The 20,207-nt window shown below is 32.3% G+C and overlaps 1 protein-coding gene across 8 annotated transcripts in view; it reads right to left on the reverse strand.

Moving 5' to 3' along the window:
- Positions 1 to 1,783: 1,783 nt before the first annotated feature.
- Positions 1,784 to 20,207, reverse strand: part of LOC147386640 (uncharacterized) — a 39,951-nt gene continuing 21,527 nt past the window's right edge. The window contains exons 1-6 of one of the 8 annotated variants that reach the window (XM_086422811.1): positions 10,334 to 10,642; positions 6,780 to 6,955; positions 6,480 to 6,538; positions 6,141 to 6,385; positions 5,860 to 6,008; positions 1,784 to 2,648 (exon numbers count right to left, since the gene is read on the reverse strand). In XM_086422811.1, coding sequence (XP_086278937.1) covers positions 6,268 to 6,385; positions 6,480 to 6,538; positions 6,780 to 6,955; positions 10,334 to 10,448 — 468 coding nt within the window. In that variant the 5' untranslated portion in view covers positions 10,449 to 10,642 and the 3' untranslated portion in view covers positions 1,784 to 2,648; positions 5,860 to 6,008; positions 6,141 to 6,267. Of the gene's footprint in view, positions 2,649 to 5,859; positions 6,009 to 6,140; positions 6,648 to 6,731; positions 6,956 to 8,805; positions 10,196 to 10,333; positions 10,663 to 20,207 lie in introns of those variants that run through there. The other 7 variants (XM_086422812.1, XM_086422813.1, XR_015171824.1 and 4 more) reach the window with 7 other exon arrangements.

The raw sequence follows: 20,207 nt of genomic DNA on the forward strand, positions 1-20,207 counted from the left end.
TTTTATTTGCGAGCCGGAACATTATATTCTTTGCTAGTACATGTTTTTTTATCTGTTTGAGGCAACATTCTTATTATTTTAGATGATAAAGAATCTAATCTAACACTGACCATACCTGTTCAAAGGCGTGAAGAATCTCTACAACATAACTCTTTCATTCAAAGTACCAGGAAATTAAAGGCTCTGGTGTAACAACCTTACCAGGTTTCATATGTAATTTACCTTATGTTGTATTTCTTTTTCTCTTTCCATATTTGTTTATTTAAAAAGAATGAGAGGAAGGCCAAAGTGAAAGTGGGCTCTATCTGTGATTTTTTTTTTCCAGAACTGTCATATTTTCATATGCTACTGATCTTATTTTAACATTCGATTTTGTTAAGCAATTGCAGGCTCAATAACATTATAGTTAGTTTAGTGCCGTGGTGTGGCTATTCTAGGTTAAGTTTTGGGAAGTTATTTCCTTCTTACTATTACTACGGCTCAAAATGAATAATGTTATTTGTTGTTTGTCATCATTGCCTCCTGTTATGTTTTTGGATTTCTATACTAGTTAGCAAAATACCACTGGAATCACATGGTTTAGTTAGTATTAAAGTGCATGTGCCATCTTGCACTCATATAACGCTTGGATTTTTAAGTGGAATACTAATAATTGCAAGGTGAAAGAGGAGATGTTAAATTACAAAGACCAATTGAACTAAAGCTTGAATTGCCAAGTGGCATGGCTTTTTCCCCCTAAAGACATGTCTTTTAAATAGAATTGAAAGGTGGAACATGATTTTTTGAGATGGCCCCAAATTTTTTAGGATAAAGCTTTGAAAATGATGTTGCTTTAATAATTTAATAGTTTGTTTTTATGTTCTTTTAATGTTTTCCCATTTTTTTTCAACTCTGTTTAAGTCTAGATTTGATATTTTCTAAGAAAAAGAAAATTTAATTGTTTATCAAAATTGAAGATCAGAGTTACATCAGAAATAAAAGTGAAATCTAAGAACTTTAAAAGAAATGGTTGACTTCTAAGCAATCCTTGTTTTTGTTACCTTGCTTCATATTCCCAGTGAATTGGATATTATATTGCAAGAAGATATGTATTGCAAGTAGGTGTGGAGCCTGGATTTTTGGCCAGTGGGGACTTAGTGCTAACATCAATCAATAATAAGGGATATCTCTAATATCGAACAAAATTGAAAGGTGTATCTCTAATATTGATAAAAATTAAAGGGTGTAAGTTCAACACTCAAGATTGGTTGCGACTAGCACAATTATAGATCCAACTCTGTTTAAGCTATAGCTGGCAATGGGTTGGGTTTTACCCGATACCCATCCATTCCGATGTGCAAAAATAGGATTTAGATTTAAAGTTGGTTTTTCGGATCGAACGTTGTAAATACGAAAAATTTTCGGATTGGTTTTGGATTAACCCAACCCATTTCGATAAAAGTCCTAACCAAATTTACTTTTCTTTAAAAAAAAAATTTAATTCCCATACGGATAACTTACTCTCTCTACTCGATTGTCATTTGGTTCTAAAATTTATGTATTGGATCAGATCTGGATCATATACTAAAAAAAATTGGCGTTTGTATAGCTCTAATATTTTGACTCAGTATCGATCCTCCGATCCATTGTCAACCCAAAGTTAGGCTTTTAAGCATGATTAAAAATGAGTCAACCTAAGACCCATACCAAATGTGTACACGATCCCTAATCCTGAGGGCATAACATCATTGTGAACTTGCAAAGCATATATCACCCAAAACATATCGGATCAAAATCTAATCCCGACTAAACCTAGCATGAGTGTGCCAAATATATATAATAAGAATCAATTAATAGGTATTGTATTTTATTTATGGAAGAAATAAAATATTGGTTTACAAGGTCATCTTATAACTACAAAGAAAATGAAAGTTGAACTGGCTTCCATGCCATGTGTGTATGAAGGACTAGCATCCAAGGAGCTCCAACCTGAAATTTAGTTGTACTAGTAATCCATATTGATTCTTTGTGAGGGGTATTTCTGTCTTTCAACTTTAAACCGGTGATTCATACACATTGCACACATGTAGGTAGGGTACCAACGACTAGCAACCAAGGAGGTCCAACCTAAATATAAGCTTTTTCGACAATTGAAGGCAACTCATCCATAAAATTTAAAAAAATAAAAATCTAGAACCATTTGAACGTGAAGCATATGTAGCCAAGGCATCTGCTACTGTATTACCCTCTCTGAAAATGTGCTTGATAGTCCAAATAGAAATTCTTAGACACTATATTCATCCTCCATTAATTTGTTTTTCAACGGGCCGAAACTATCAAATTAATGGAGGATGGGAGAAATTCGGTGGTTCTAAGCCGTCGAATCGGGGAACATCAAAAATTTCAACAGTCATGGGCTGTCGAAATTCTATTACTAAAATTCATGGGCCAAGCCCGTTGAATTTTCCTGTCAAATTTTCCAATTTTCACATAGATAGGCCCTGTTTTTTGAGAGAGTTGATTTATTAACAAAGAAAAAAATTAATGAAGTTCAAGAGAATTTGAGAAACTCACCTCAAATAACACTCATAGTGGGTTTTTTTGCTGTATTTTGCCAAGACCATCCTTGGCTAATTTTTTTGCACATAACCCTCTTCTATAAGTTCGTCCTGTATAAAATTGAGAACAAAAATAAAAAACAAAAGATTTTAAGACACGGGCATTTATAAATTTTCCTTTTTTTAAAACTTTTCTCGATCATGGAATCTAAACCTTCCATCAAAATAGTCATCATGTCTTTTGAATTTGTCGAAGGAAAAAAAGAGGTGTTCATTTTGTTTTTTTAATTACCTATTAAAAGAAAGATAACCTAATCTTTTGAAGATAAGTTACTGAGTTAAGATTTTTGGAGCATGAAGTGTTAGTGAGTGCATTTTTGTACCTCAGGTTTCGTGCTCAAAGCTTTTTTTTTCCAAATTTAAGATGTAAGTTATCATCACATTCCAATTGATCATGTGAGAAAAAAGGATTCAAGATTGAAACTCCCATATAAAATTGAGTAGAAATGTAATTCAAAATTGTAAATTAAAAAAGTCATTTATATTCCATTATAATTACATATATCATATCCCATAAAATACAAGGGGTTTTGTTTACATGTGCCATAAGGGTACATGTTTAGGTGCATTAAGTACACCTAGAAAATTGAGTTTCCTACCCAAATTTCCCTCAAAATATTTTTTTACCAAAAATACCCTCAAGTACTTATTTTGAAAGTGTCTTTAATGCACTTTAATTTAACGTGTGCCCTTGGTAAATTTCAATGTTATATATATCCCATAATTAGAGAATTAAGAAGTGAAATGTTTTAAATAGACATTGAAAACAGGACAAGATGTCTGATTTTTCATTTTTAATTGACCAGCTCTATTTGATTGCAATCACAATGGGTGTGTTGAAAAGAAATATTCTAAATTTCTAACTTTTTCTTTTTAAAATTGAAATCCCATAGCAATTAATCAATAAAATGTGTAACAATTTAACTCTTATTTAAATGAAAAGAAATCGGACAAATATTGCATTTTAGCAATTAATTATACAAGATCGAAACAAAAATAAAGGCAAAGAACCAAGACACACCTTCCCAATACAGTACCAAGCATATTGAGGTTTTTTCCTTCAAACCTCAAGAAAAAAACCCTATCTTGTTTAGAAGACATTGTTGGTTTCTATTAGAAAGAGAGTCATTCAAACAAGGTGTGTTTGACGAAGTGTTGGAAAACTTGGGAAGTTGGGCATGAAGAAGAATTGGTGTATCAACGGGTTTGAGCCTTTTGAAGCAAAACCAGTATTCATAAAACTAGGAACATGGATTTGTTGATTTCTCAATTGAGAGTCATCTAAGCCAAAAGAATTGTATCTATGAATCTAAGAACTCGGCCTATATAATTTATTAGAGGATATGGACCATGTAACTCAGGCAAAGGTGAATTAGAATGTATTGGAGTGGTACTCTTATGGTCTTTCCATCAAGAAGGATTGGCAAACCCTATCAACCAATTCCTACCTTGGATGAGCAGCGAATTTATTTCTACTTGTAGTCCCTTTAAAATATTGACTCTAATAAGGTCAAAAGTGATGAATGCTTCAAAATTCCCAAAAAGGCTAATTTCGATCGAGAAGGATTCACTGCAACAATAATTTAAAGCTCGAGCATATTATTAACAACGTTAGCATAGTTTCAATTATGGTTCCTCATGCATCATATGAATGCTATATGAAGTATTTGAGTTTATTTTCTTTATTCATTCATTGCATGACCTATAAACGGGTTTATCTGGTTTGACAAATTTTGGAGTTCCCAAAGAAGTTGAGAAGTCAGAAGCACGGAGATACCAAAAGTAAAACATTTGAACTCCCGAGATTACAGTCAAAGGTCAATATTCGCACATGAGCTAGGAATCCAATGGTTGCGAGCTAAGTGACAAATTACCTTAGACTCTCTCAAGTTGAGCCAAGTGCTCACCAGTTAGGCATTTATATTTCATCCCATCCCCACTTGTTGCATTCAATCTACCTTCAAATGTTTAAAATCATCATCATTTATGCCATACCCAATATATCCAGGGTTTTGCCAATTTCAATCTCATTTCACCATTCAAATGAACAGAAATCCACCAAATAATTGTTAATGGTATGAGAGAAGTAACTTCATAACACAATTTGTTAACCAACTTCTGTTAAGTTATGGTACACTACCAATCATTCAATTTCTCTAATTACATTCTCCTTTTCTTTCAACACTTCCTCGTCACTTGAATATATTTAATTAAAAACTAACCTTTAGATTTGTTCACCAGAAACACAGTACCTTGGGGATCGTCATACTAGGGGGACTCTTGTCCAAAATCTTTGTTACCTTCAAAACTCTTTTCCAAACAGTCGGATCTTTTAAGAGTTGACCAAACAATGTTTTAAAAACTAGACCAACGATTAGGCCAATAATTTATCAAATTGGTCAGACCACGATCGGATACGGTTCAACTTAGTTGGACAGACATAGATATATCTAAAACATACATATACATTAATGTTATTCTTTATAGATAAATTTCAAATGAGGATTTGTAAGATCAGTTAAATTAATATGTAATCTTCCTTTCAATATAAATTATTAGCATTGTAATTTCATCATTAAGCTTAGCTATTGGAATAAATATAAACTAAATTTGGGTATGGTTACAGCCAACACAATGAGAGGCCCAACTCTGGAAATTTTTTTACTTTTTATTTTTGGCTAAATATACAAGAGGAAAAACTACGTGGAAAACTCCTGTTATACAATTCTGATTTCAGGTAAAGCAAGACTATTCCCCCATGAAGCATTTTTTGCAATCAAAGGAAGGTCAAAAGATCTTGAATAAAAAGAAATGATAAAAACGATGCCAAAATTTTCCTAAGATTAACTTTTAAGATTGGTTACAAATCAGTTCATTTAAGACCCATACTAAAGGCCGAAACCAAATTCGTCGGCATCCCTAATCCTTACCATGTGGTTTAAAGTGTACTAAATATTGGTTCACATCAAAATAAACTTATCAAGCATAAATAAACCAGTTCATATCAGATCAATATCAAACCTAGATTATGAATCCATACAAAGTATGGGTTTGTCAAATATGTAGAATAAGAATCAATTAATAAGCCTTGAACGGGTTTATGGAAGAAATAAACTAGGGAGGTTTGCTAAAGTAATCCCAGAAAACAGCATCAAGTAAGTCATTGTACAAATTGAATTTTTCTAATGAATGAAAATATTATTTCAGTTATGGGATAATCTTAATACTTCAAGAAAAATTGTCATTATGGGGATAAACATACCTCAGCAAATTGAAAAATTGTGGGAGACGGGATCAAACATGTGATCTCATTTTTTGTTCATGATTGCCAGCAAGTTGAGCTTTAGGATCAAGATCCAAGATAACTATAATGAAAATGGAAGGTGAATTGGGCTTCCATCAACCATTCATCTGCAACAAATCCTAGCTTTAGAATAAAACCTGAAATATTTTTTCAAACTATATTACGCACATGAAAAAAAAAACCTCAAAATAGTTCACAAAAAGGAATTTGATTGAACCAATGCATTGATAACTACTTACATGGATTATTGCTGCAGCCTTTGAAAGCAAGAGTCTACTTTCAAGAGACTTAACTTTTCCCCTAAGAAGGCTCCATCTTATATCAAGATCAGTCTCGATATTGAAATTTTTTCTTCGTGCCTCTTCTTTATAACATTTGAAAGAGAGTCTGGAAGCTTTTCTTATCCACGACCAAGTAACTTCTGCAAAACAATGTGGACTTTACTTGAATCTGTGCAACAAAACCACTTCCCTTTTGGCAATTCCTGTTATATTTATATAGGTAAGATTATTATATAGGTAAGATGAAACTCTAAATGAGAATAAAATAACAGATCATTGACACACACACACACACACCCCTTCAGATCCGCCATTTCATGATCCTTCAAACAGCCAACATGAAATCCCTTCTTGCACTGGAGAGAAAAAAAAGGGGGGGTTCAAATTTGTATACTAAAATTATGTGTATCGAGAACTCATATGACTGTGCGTGAACCAAATCCTGATTTGCTAAAATCATCGTGCCTACAAGCAAAATTCAAAGCATAAGCTCAAGCATAACCAGAATGACAAAGGATGGAAATCAGCACAACAAACAAAACCCTCTACCATGAAGTAACAATATTATGTCCAATAACAAGCTTCCTGCAAGCCCACCTGCATAAAACGCATCCACCAGCTTCGGTCTCGTGTTTTGACAATCCGAATGCATCGCTTGGATATTTGTTCAATAGAATCAACTCCAGAAACTCTCCCAGCTGCCTTTGCATTGGCATTTAAGCAAAATGGGCAATACCATTTACCATTTGGGATGCTTGATAGTTGCAAACAATCTGCGATAAGAAAATGGGGATGCACATCAAAACTAGTACATCAACAAGCCAAACATGCTGTCAATTTGGAAATAAATGGAGTAATGAGAAGTTGTCTCTTATTGAATCAAGAGTATAACCTGACCGGTCACACTTGCTCAGTCAAATATTGTTAGTAATGTTTAGGCATGATTATTTGATTAAGCAAAGGAACTAAAATGCATCCACATAGCAACCACCACATCACCACCACCATCAATGTCTCCACAAAACTAATACCCCCCCCCCCCCTCTCCTACAGTAACACTCACATCTATTCTAATACTTTTACTCTCCACCACCAACACCACCTCTGACACCAAATCTGGTGGAGGTCTCCCACCATTCAGAGAAGGCCCAACTTTCCAAAATTGCATCAATTGCCCCAAATTACTACTCTGAACAAACGTTCACACAATCATCCACATCGCCATGACCCTTGACACCACATACCTCCGTGGATCCATAGTTGGGATCCTCTCTGTCCTCCAACACACCTCTTGCCTAGAAAACATAGTCTGCCACTTACTCAAACTGACGCTCAGATCTTCACCATTTGAATTTTATTTTTCTGCCAGTCTAAAGTCTAAGAGTTATAATAGGTGAACATTTTCTTGGTTTCTTTTTCTTTGCTAATTGTAGTTGGTGAACATGATGTAGTCACCCTACGTGGAACATCATATGTTTGGTTACCATTGGATTCAAATGTCACATTTAAAATCTCATGATCAAAAAATACTCTAAACAAATTTGAGAAAACTTTAGTATCAAAAAATTATAATATTTTCTGGTCCTTGCATCCTATCAATCAAAAATCACCTCACTTTTCCTAAAAATGGAGGCCTACAATGGTGAAGTATGATTGCAAGAAGCAAAAAAATCTGACATATTCGAAAGGAATAAAACAAAATAATCCATGATTTATATCAAGATCAAAGCCTCTATTTCTATAACTACATTCACCACACATGAAAAACAAAGAGGAAAGAAAAACATTTCAAGTAAAAATGAAGTACCATTTTCACATTTTTTTACTACAAAACCAATTTCTTTTCAGGAAACTAGGAAGTTGGACATCCCACGTGATCTACCCAAAGTTGGCCAAAATATCTTTGAAGCATGACTTAACACATATGGAACAAAATTTAGCTTCTAAAAGATTAGAATTAAAGCTACATTCACACTCATCATTGATCCTAATAGAGAACCGTCTTCTCAGTGAACTATTCAATGTTTCTATTGAATTCGCCAAGGCCACATATGCGACATCAACACGATGTGCAAAACCAATTTCATACTGGGCTGAAATAGTCAAAAATAATAAAATTTTAAATGTCTCTAAATATGTGTGTATATATTAAAGACTGAGTCAACAATAAAGGCGATCAAAAAAAAAGAAAAAAAAAAGAACACTCACAGTAAATTTTACAGACGAATCAAATTCTTTTGAGATCAAAGAAATGAGAATAAAAACACGAAAGTAAGATCTATATCAAATCAGATCTATACAACCAAATCAGAAATCTTGATTAAACTAACTGATACATTTTCATGAAATCAAAATCTGCCTAAAAGAACAACTAAATATAGATGGAAACAGGTATAAAAGCGCAATTTAAACACTTAAAAAGGAAGAAAAACTTGTCATAAATCGAATTATAAGGGAGAAAAACAAGAACAAGTAATTAGAGATCTCAGCAAAAATCCAAACGAACTAAAGCACTGGATCTGGAAGTAATTGGAAACTTAAAACAATGGAGAGTTATATCTAGAGATGAGATTATGGATTTGGAAGCTTAAAAAAAAAAAATCGAAAAGGATTCAACTCTTACTTGAGCTAACTAGAGACGAGATTGATGAATCAATTATTGTTCTCATTGCATGGACGATTCGAGAACAAATTTCAACTCAGATCTATGATCTTAAGTTAAAAACACACAATTTACCTAATCTGATTGACAAGAGCGGATTTTGAGTGGGGGCACCTGCCCCAACAAGAGTTTTCAAATTCTATGGATTAATGTGCTATTGCGATAGATTTTAAAGGCGGATAAAGAAATTTGCCACTATTGCCCTCACAAAAAAAAAATTTCACTCTTAGTTGCCCCCACAACTATTTGTTTCACTCTTAATTGTCCCCACAATTTTTTTTCTACTCTTGGTTGCCCTCACATGAGCAAAATCCTGGCTCCGCCCCTGCTGATTGAGGCTTGCGATTAAAGATTGGAGCTTCGATAGCTTCTCAACATCAAATTAAACAAAACCCTAAGTTCGAGAGACTTCCGAAGAATCTTGGCGTTGATAGCTTCTCGCTATGAAACCCTAAAGTTGAAGAGATTTGAGATGGTTTTTCTTTTAAATCCATTCAAAGAGTACTAGAAAACCACAGAAGGTGAAAATCGTGTGTTCTCGTATAAAACTTAGGCACACTTGGTAGGTCAAATATTGTTAGCAATGTTTAGGCATGATTGTTTGAGTAAGGAATGGTTATAAACCGTTCTTAATTAGGCACTCTTAAAATCATCCGTTGAAAATGTTCCTAATTAGTCATTTTGGTGTAGTGGAGGACATTTCAATCTTTTCAACTATAAAAAGCTCGTTCATTTTTTTTTCTATTTTCTTTTTATATGTCATTTTTTTATTAAATAAGCAAGATTTCATTAAAAACAATTAATGTACATAAAGAGAAGGGCATAACCCTTAGCTTACATAAAATGAAAAGATGCACCTTATTTTACTAATCATGCAAGATTTATTCGCATGAAAGTTCTTCAAACAGCGTGAGGATTATGTCCCTCTGATAAGAAAACAAATTGGCTTTGGAATTAATTGTCCAAATATCTAATGTGTCTACGACAAAATTAAATCAGCACTGCCAAATTGAATTTCATGGGCCATAGTAGAAGGTTAAATGGATATTACTTGCAGGCCCGAAATATACTTGATCGAGCAGATTAATAGCCTATGGAGAAAGATAAAATGCTAAGATGACCAAAGCCTTATCTCAAAAAATTTGAGAGAAACTAATCGGAAATTAAAAACTAGAAAATTGGGGTTTGAAATTCATAATAGAAATTAGAAGTAATCATCTTTCCAATAAAATCCCAAGAAGATTGATGCTGTGAACGAGTCAAGCTGCAATTAAGTCTTAGGTCTAATTGAAAATCAGTCCATTTAAGATCCATAGACAAGCCTAAGCCCAAACACGATTTGCTCTACACCCCTTATCCTTACTATACGAAATTGAAGTTTTCAAATATAGCAAATTAAACTCATCAGACATAATAAACAAAATAATTATTGAAAATATGGATTAGAGTAAGAAACTATTTAGCAAAATAATGATGGGGATAGACATACCCTTAGTGGGAAGGGATCGAACTTGTGACCTCATGCTTTTTTCATTGTAGATTGTCAAGCAATTGGGGTTTACGGTCAAGATTAAGATTGCAATTGAAAGATGAATGACTTCCATCAATGGCTCAACTGCATGACTTTAACATCTCATGTCTTTGTAGAAAAAGAATGAAGGAAAAACATAAAAACTCAAACCAGTTTACCCTAGGAAAGGTTTCAGTCTCAACTCTCAAACCAATAATACCCTTCAAGAGCGATTGTGATAGTATCCCAGCCCTAGATCTCCATATTTTATAATGGAGGGCGATATAAACTAGAGAGATTTACCGGATCGACCACCCTAAATTTTGTGTGTCACCTTGACAGGACATGCAAACTTTTTCTTTCTTAATAGTCCTTTCTACTATTAAGTTCATAATTTTTACTCTTGAACTCAATGTTTTTTTTTTAATTACAGTCGAATTCACCATTTTTTTCAAATCAAAAGTGATGAACTCAACATTGATCTGACTATCTAATTTTCAATTTTCGAGTTTTTCAAATTAAAATACATAAAAAGATCGACTGAAAATGATTTCAACCCAGATAAATCATTGTCGATCGATTTTCATCCAAAAATTATTGAGAAAAAAACCCTAGTTCTTACATACATCTTCAAAACATTTGAAAAAAAACCCTTGAAAATAACTTCTTCTTTTTTCTTAAATCCTTTTTGACATAATGGTGTCCTCGAAACTTGATTGAGATGTCAAAAATCCTATTTTGGGATGAAAACAATAAGTTCAAGTGGTTAAGGCATTCAATTGTGTGAAATGTGAGAGATGAAGTCTAAGTAACATTTAAAAAGAAAAGGTTTATTAAATGTCTAGCCAAGTAACTCTTGAAAACTTATGGACTATTTAGAAAAAAAATCCCTCCATGAAAATCCTTTAAGTAATTTTTCCATTTTTTTAATACAAAAACTCCCTTACTTTATCATGAGATAACCTTACTTTATGAACTAGGCTAGCATGATTCTTAGGAAGATTTCAAATCTTACTAATGGTCATTGGAGTCACATGGATTATCAAATTGGCCATCGAACACCACAACCTTCTAGATTTCATGAGAAAAGTCAGATACAAAAGGAACAAAATTAAAATAATAATAAAAATTCATTTTGAGCTTGATCTAGGGTGTTAAAAATAAATGGCTACTGGTAACACTGCCCACAGTTCTCCGTTATCGCAGTGGTGTGCATAGAACCATATATAGATGATTTTCATCTAGATATGAGTGTTGTGAATTCGAGGAAAATCGATCATTCTCTGTACACACAATGTTTGAAGGCAATATCATGGGTAGCATGGCTCTATTATTAGTTATGAGTGATATTAATGATGTTGTTAATTAGTTGTGTAATCGACTATTTTAAAAATAAAAATATATTATTTCCAAAATGAAAAGAAGTTTTGTCATTAAGGTTTCACAATCTCACTATCCCTCCTTACAATGTTCTTAAAATGTTCAATATGAGGGGCTTGGTGTTGCTTTCGATATAAAGGATTAATTAATTTTAATGACTTGATAAACATTCTTCAAAAAATATTTCTATCACAATTGTTTCTAGTATGACTGATTCTAAAATTATAATTGATTCTAATATAATGATTACCAAATTACTCTGAAAGGGTGTGAATATGGTTGGATTCCTATGTATCATGATCCATTTTGTAATATGCTTATGACCATGTTTTCTAACTTAGATTGGCCGTTGATCCCTAACAGAGAACAGTTGTTTGATTATATAGACTGTAAATACTTATTTAACAAGTTAGCTTCATCACAGCTCTATGGTATGCATGTATTCTCAATCAACATAGTCATCTATAAATCATCTTTATAATATAATTTGTTATTTTCTAATAAAGATAATATATGAATTTTTCGAATAGTAAGTACAATGGTATTCTTAGGTGGTATCTCATACTATTAGAGAGAATAGCAAATCCCTATTATTCTAAATTAACTGTTTGTTTTTTAAAATAACTACTGATTAATCTTATACGAATTCATTACCTTTCTAATAGATAATAAAAATAATAAATATATTTGTCAAAATTCATTTGAAATAAATGAAAACAAATTTGCAAGTGTGATAACATTTTCAAGTATTCTAGAATTATAAACATACAACATATATTGAAAGTAGTAAATCATAAAACAGTAAATATGCAGGTACACCGTCCCATGGTTACCATCCTAATTACATCCCATGCCCTATTACATAGTGTTCTAAAATAATCTAAACCTAAAAATTCTTCAACACAAGCATATACAACTGAGAATCTCATTCCCTATTCTAAACAATACAGACTTTCATTATTGATTTCAAATTTAAACTTAAATATTTTATTTTTTTATAGATTATCACTCAATGAAAATACACTTTCAAAATAGGGTGTCTTAACAGTTTTTAAAATGAACAATCTACAAAAGTTATTATGAAAATGAATTTGTTAAACAAATGGATTTTCTGGTTACACTCACTCAAATTTATTTATTTTTATTTCACAATATTAAAATATCAGAAAAAAGATATAAAACAAATTATTCTACAATTCTATGCATGAATTCTAAATTTAAATCATAATAAATTTGAAACTAATTATCAAAATTAAAATAAAATATATTTTATTTAAAATTATAATAAGAATTTAAAATTATAAGTTTCATACAGTCGCAATTGGATTTTACACTTTCCTACGATATTAAAATGATTTTTTTAGTTAATTCCCTCAGTGACTATATAAAATAATCCAATGACTAAGTAGATCTCGACATCGTTAATATTTTATTCTTCAGTGCCGAATTTTAATTCACATCTAAAACACATTTACATCTCGATCGAAGGTAACGTACACAAATCCACTATTAAAACCCACTCATCTTTATTTCTATTTTTGAAAAATAAATGAATATCAAGTAAAAATATAATATATAATAATATAATGATATAACATATAAAATAAATACACCTTGCATCTAATCTACTAACATATTTATAACTAATAATATTATATTATATAATATAATAATATTTATATTTATATTAATTACACTTCACTTTTTTAATATTTTAATAACTTCAAATCTATTCTCTTATATAAATAATTATAATTAAACTCACTTTTATAATAAAATTTTATTTTAATATTTAATAATAAAAAATAATTAAATAATATTTTTTTTTTGTTATGTCTGTTACATTAGACCAATTCGAACTGTGTATCTCAAATTTTTGAAATTTTTTATTGATTTTTCTCTATTGACCAAAATATCCCTATGCCCTAAGTTCTCTTAATAAAGTTAATGTTTTCGTAACTTATCATATTAAACTTGGATTTAAGTACGTTGACAATCTAAACTATGTTTTTCGCTGTTTTTGAACTCAATGATAACGTTCATTTGATCAAAAGAGCTTCTTATAAAATTTTGAATTTTATCCACTTTACATGATTATAATAGAAATCCCCGAATTATACATTTCATTTATCAAATTCTCTTTCTAACAAATCTTCATTTTAGATCTACAATGTTACAATTTATAATATTTTTATTCTAAACTAAATATGAAAGCAGGTCAATATAGGTAACTTAATTTCTCGATATACGTAATAATTTTTTATGGTGTTACATGGTTTGTTACAATTCTTTGTTAAAGAAAGTTTTATTAAGAAACAAGAGACAAAATTCATTGGGATGTAGATCATGAATTTTGTTATCTTAGAATCATTGGCTCTAGATACACAAATTTTGTTGTTATTTTTTCCAATTTTCACGTATGTGTGTGTATCGACGTGCCATATTGAGTTATCACACATATTTTCATATGTGACACATGTCTCTAATACGTAACATCAATTTAGTATCAATAAAAAAATAATAGAGTTGTAACAAAAAAGAAAAAGATTTTAGATGGAAAAGAGGTTTCGAAAAAAGATTGAAAACACATATACAAAGAAGAAAAATAATTCAAATGGAGAAGAAGATGTAATTGAAAAACGGGAAAGCACTCTTGTAACGAAGTGTATTACCTTTGTAACAAAAGTTGTCAAGACTGACGTCGGGAATAAAATGAGTAATATATATAGAGTGTATTTCAAGTACGGATGAATGTATTTCATGCCCATCCGTGCTTGAAATACGGACCAGTACAAGTTTTGGCTAAATTTTTTTTATTTTTATTTTTTATTTATATGTTTGTTATTCCAAAATGAGGCACATTGCCTCTGGTTTTTGGCTTGGTCAAAAAAAAGTTACATTTTTTCATTTTTTTCATTTTTTCATTTTTTTATTTTTTTTTTGATGATATGCATGATAATGAAAAAAATTGATTTTTCCCCTCTTACCAAGGGAATAAGTAAAGCAAAGACATACACCTAAACCTATACAACTTGCCACCGTGGGCTTACAACTTGGGCTTCGAGGCCCGAATACACTAAACATTTACAACATTGCTTCGAGGGTCGATATAAAATTGAAAACTTGTGTCCTAACATTGTCTAATCGGGCACATGTGAAAGCGCCCTCGATCCGCGGGGTGCGCGGATCCACTTTTGACCTTTGAGGTTTGGGAGTCGCCACTTAGTTATTACGGTCTAGGAATCGAACATTGACTCGAAACAGATAAAACAACTAATCTACAAATGATACTAATTCCGAGGATCACGTTACGGGGTTGGAAGGTGTTAGGCACCAACCCCGCCCAGCAAACGCCGATCTCTACTAATTTCCAAATAAAACTACATTGCTAACAAGACCTAAATAATAATAAAAATAAATAAAAATAGTTACCTTTTCTGAATGCAACGGTCTTGTTCCCTCAGATCTGATAGAGTAACTCCTTGTACAGTACTCATCGCTTTGTTCTGTCTCCGGATCTGATTTCTGATCTCCGAGGCAAGGTATCTCTTTCTTAGATCTGGATTCTTTATATTTTTTTATAGATTTCTGGGTGTTTTTGAAGGGTTTCTAGGTATTTTTTGAGCAAAAATTGAGGTATGAGTGTTAGGTAAGGAGTTAGGACTTCAAAATTAGGGTTTATGGGAGGTTAGGGAAGCTTTTTAACCTACTTCTTTAAGGTTTATTATTTGATACGAAAATAGGGTGTGAGGACCCCTATTTATAGATTTTTTAAGGATTTGTTTAGATAGAATTAGTGTTTAATTATAATTCTTTTAGTTAGAGTTATAATAGAGTTATGTTTTAGTTAGAATTCTATTACATAGAGTTATTATTTAATTAGGATTGTTAAATAGAATTATTATTTAATTAGAACTCTATTAGGGTTTTGACTTTTGGTCTTATTTGATTGACTTTAAGATTTTGACTTTAGTCTTACTTGATTGACTTTAATATCTTGACTTTAGTCTTACTTGATTGACTTTAATTTTGACTTTAGTCTTACATGATTGACTTTAATATCTTAACTTTAGTCTTACTTGATTGACTTTAATATCTTGACTTTAGTCTTACTTGATTGACTTCAAATTTTTGGAGAACCCCCCTCTATTATATCTTTAATTCTTTGGACCCCCAAATGGAGGGGTCATTGAATAAATATCTTGGCAACCATCAACAATTTTGCCTGAGAGCCTAATTGATCGATTTTTTTTGTTCAAAATTTTAAATTAATTTTATTAATATTTTACTTTAATTATTTAATATTTTATTTTTTAATTTTAAAATTTTTAATTATAAAAATTCTAAAATTATCGTTTTGCCCTCGGAGATGACTTTTTGTGTTTCAAATCGGTTTTTGATGTTCTAGGATGTTTTAGAATCGATTTTTCGTAAAGAATTCAATGAAAATATTAGTTTGTGTCATTTATGAAAAATTTTTGTGTGGAATGGTCATGAACTTTATGAGGGATATTTTCATAATTTTGTCAAATTTTGTGAAAATTGGTGAAATGATTTATTTGATTTCGATTTGTTGTTTTATATGTTCGAATGGGTTTTCCTAAGCGTAACGTAGGCTCTAGGGATATTTTAAGATTATGGGTATTTTGATAATTTGATCATTTTTTAGTGATTTTTATTGTGAAACTTCTTTTTGTCTGAAAAATGATGTTTTCTAAGCTTTTGGGGTTATATTTTCTTAGCGTAGCGTGATTTCTACAGTTTTGTCCATTCGAGATACCTCATCCGGATTTCTGAAACATATCTAGTAACATAATAAAGCATTGGAATAATCATCCATCATTGGGAACCGTTGCAATCGGGTTGACGAGTTAATTAATCAGGCGGATGTAAAAATGGGGTGTCTACAGATGCCCCTCTTTGGCAGAGAGTTGAAGCAAACTAGATAGCAAATCTATTTTGGTAGATGGTGCGATATTTGAATGCCAAAGCTAGTGACAGTTCATTTTGCAGCCTGATTTAGCAATTCGTCGGGGCGTTCGAATCCTTAAGGGTAAAATTCACCCCGAACTAAAAAATTGTCAGGTCCTTGAGAGTGGGCTCTCACTGGCAGTGTCAGATCCTTGAATTTTAGAAAATTCTCCTTGACTGATGTAACAACTGTGCAAGTGTGTGACTTAAAATCTGAGATAAATTTCAAAAAGTTTAAGTTGGAACTGAGTAAAATTTGAGCATAAAATGAATATAAATTAAGCATAATTTGAGCATAATCTGAGCATAGACTGAGCATAAACTGAGCATAACTGAGCATAATCTGAGCATAAACTGATCATAGACTGAGCATAAACTGAGCATAACTGAGCATAATCTGAGTATAATTTGAGCATAAACTGAACATAATTCCGAGAAAATCATCGGCGGTAACTGAGCAAAATCCAAGATAACCATTGGCGACAACTGAGCAAAATCCAAGTTAACCCTTGGTGGCATTTGAGCAAAATCCAAGATAACCCTTGGCGGCAACTGAGCAAAATTCAAGCTAACCCTTGGCGGCAACTAAACAAAATCCAAGATAACTATTAGCGGCAACTGAGCAAAATTCAAGTTAACCCTTGGTGGCAACTGAGCAAAATCCAAGATAACCTTTGGCAGCATTTGAGCAAAATCTAAGATAACCCTTGGCGGCAACTGAGCAAAATCCAAGTTAACCCTTGGCGGCAACTGAGCAAAATCCAAGATAATCATTGGCTGCAACTGAGCAAAATCCAAGATTACCCTTGGCGACAACTGAACAAAATCCAAGATAACCCTTGGCGGCAACTGAGCAAAACTAGCAGATGAATGAATGAATTTTGGGAATGAATGAATGAATTTGGAGAAGACTGATTAAAATGAATCAGGGAACGAATAAATCTGGAAGATAATAAATCTGGAAGAGAATGATCGAATCCAATAATGAATGGATCTGAAAAAGGATCTGGGAACGAAAGAATGCCATATCTCATACTCTAGGTAAATGAGTTATTAGTTAATCTCTGGGCACAGTCAAATGTGAGATTCGAAGTGCTTTTGTTTGAACCTCAAGATTTTTCAAAAGTTTTATGAATTTAAAACCTGAGTTTTTATTTCTTTTGAACCTCAAGGGTTTTTCGAAAAACTATTATCAAGAGAGTAACCTTAAGTTTGGGGTTCCCATTATCTTTTAGGATTAACATTGCTCAAAAATAAAATGTCCCTTGTTTGAAAATAAACATGGCATTGAAGATAATTGAATACATCATGCAAAAAAATGCCCCTAGTATAAGGGGGAAATTACATATTTAGAATAAAAAGAAAATACCCCTTGTATGAAGGTTTGAAATATTTGATTACCACAAGCACAATAAAGATCCAACTTTTAATTTTGATTTTATTGAAGATTTTGAGTTAGGCTCATGAGAATAAAATATTTCCTTTTGAAATCATCATAGAATTCACCCTTATCCCTCTTGGTTCACTTGGAGAAGTAGAAAATTTTCAGATCCATCATAGACAAGATACTTGTGGCTTCTGAGTCTCTGCCTGGTTTAAGCTAAGTGTTGAACTTGATTATTCTGACTTCAAATGTCTCGGCTCAAACTTCCTGAGATTTTCTTCTATTTTTCTTTGTTGCTCTAGCTTTTGCCTAGATCACCTCTTCAGGTTTTCGATCTAGCGAGCTTACTCTAGCTTTTGCCTAGATCACCTTTTCAGGTTTTCGATCTAGCGAGCTTACAATTTTTCTCTTTTCTTTGTTCTGATTGTTGCCAAGGTCGTCATTTCAAATTTTCAACCTTGCGAGCTTGCCCTAATTTTTGCTTAAGTTGTCATTTTGGGTCAACTTAGCAGACTTTTTATCTTATTTTTTTCTTTCTCTTCCCTTTTGAACTTTTGGAGTTACTGTCTGATCATGCTTTACTACCTTTCTTAACTTTTTTGCACAGTACTTAGGAGGACTGTTATGAATAGGCTTAGGACTAGGCATAAAAAGAAAGGAATTTTGAGGCTCAAAAACCCAAATGCCCCTTGTATGACATTTCCTTTTAAATTATTTTTTTTTCTTGAATTTTCTTCCCCATTTTGGATGGTTTTTCTTTTTCTTTTCAGATTTTTTCTTTGTCGGAGAATCTATTTTTTTTATTTTGATGTGGTCGGGCCTGAAATAACTTCTCAGGTTGCCTACGTGCCCCAAAATTTTGGGATCAGACCAAAACGTAGTTCGAATTTTTCCCTCCCCTAGGTTAGGTGATCGGACTGAGGAATAAAAATATTTTTTTTAACTTTATTTTTTTGAAAAAATGCTGCAAAAAGCTGAGAAATGAGATATTGAACTTTTGAACTGGATAACAGGAAATTGATTCGGTTAAAGATGGCATCCTTAAATGTAGTACCGTTTGATCTGGTCAAGGTTGGTTGGTTCTGGGAATTCAATTTCATCATGATCTTAAAGTCTGACAATTTTTCCGGGTAATATTTCTTTGATGATGAATGACTCACCCCAATTTGGTTTGAACTTCTCTCTAGGGTCAAAGATAGGTGCCCGATTTTCTTTGAGTACGAAATCCCCGACTTGTAAGTAACGGGCCTTGATCTTTTTGTCAAACGCACGGGCGATTCTTCTTTGATAAGCTTGTAAGCGGTATAAAGCTCTTAGTCGTTTTTCTCCGATTAAATTTAATTCTTTATACCATTGACTAACCCAATCTATTTCTAACAATTGACTTTCCTTGAAGGCCTTGAGATACGGGATTTCCATTTCAACTGGTAAGATTGCTTCCATATCATACACTAGAAAATAGGGAATAGCTCCAGTGGAAGACTGTATTGAAGTATGATGTGCCCCTAGTATGAATGGTAACTTCTCTTACTAATCCTGGTGTGATTGACACATTTCCTTGATGATTGTTTTGAGATATTTTATTGGTTGCTTCAACCTTTCCATTAATCTAAGGATGGTAGAGAGATAATGTGATGTCGAATCTCAAACTTTGAACACAGAGTGATAACCTAAGCTTTGATGTACGACTCATTATTAGAGATCAATACTGCTTCAACTGTTTCATTAATCTGATAATGGTAATCTATTCTAGGAGCTCTACCATTTTGAGAAGTGTAGTACTAATACATTTTGTAACATCTTCCTTGATCTCATTTTCTCAAGTCAGTATCTATTCTGTGTCAGACAACACCCAAGCTTGCACTTAACATATCCTCATAGGCCCGTACGAACAAGTCTTTTGAAATTTCTGAGAAAATTCATTATCCCCTTGTGTTCCTCTAGGGATATGATGGTTTCTATTTGAATCTCTTTAGGAATTATTTTTTGTTCCGAAGTCAATGACCTTTGCTTTCTTGATAAAAAGTTGAGCCTGACTCTTATCTTTTTTGTTCAGGAGAGAAATCTATTAGATTATTAGTTAATTCGTTAATGCGCTCGAGGTATTCAAAAATTTTC

Source organism: Akebia trifoliata, chromosome 14 (genome assembly GCF_017979445.1).
Source record: "Akebia trifoliata isolate Shusen 1 chromosome 14, ASM1797944v1, whole genome shotgun sequence".
NCBI classification, from domain to species: domain Eukaryota; kingdom Viridiplantae; phylum Streptophyta; class Magnoliopsida; order Ranunculales; family Lardizabalaceae; genus Akebia; species Akebia trifoliata.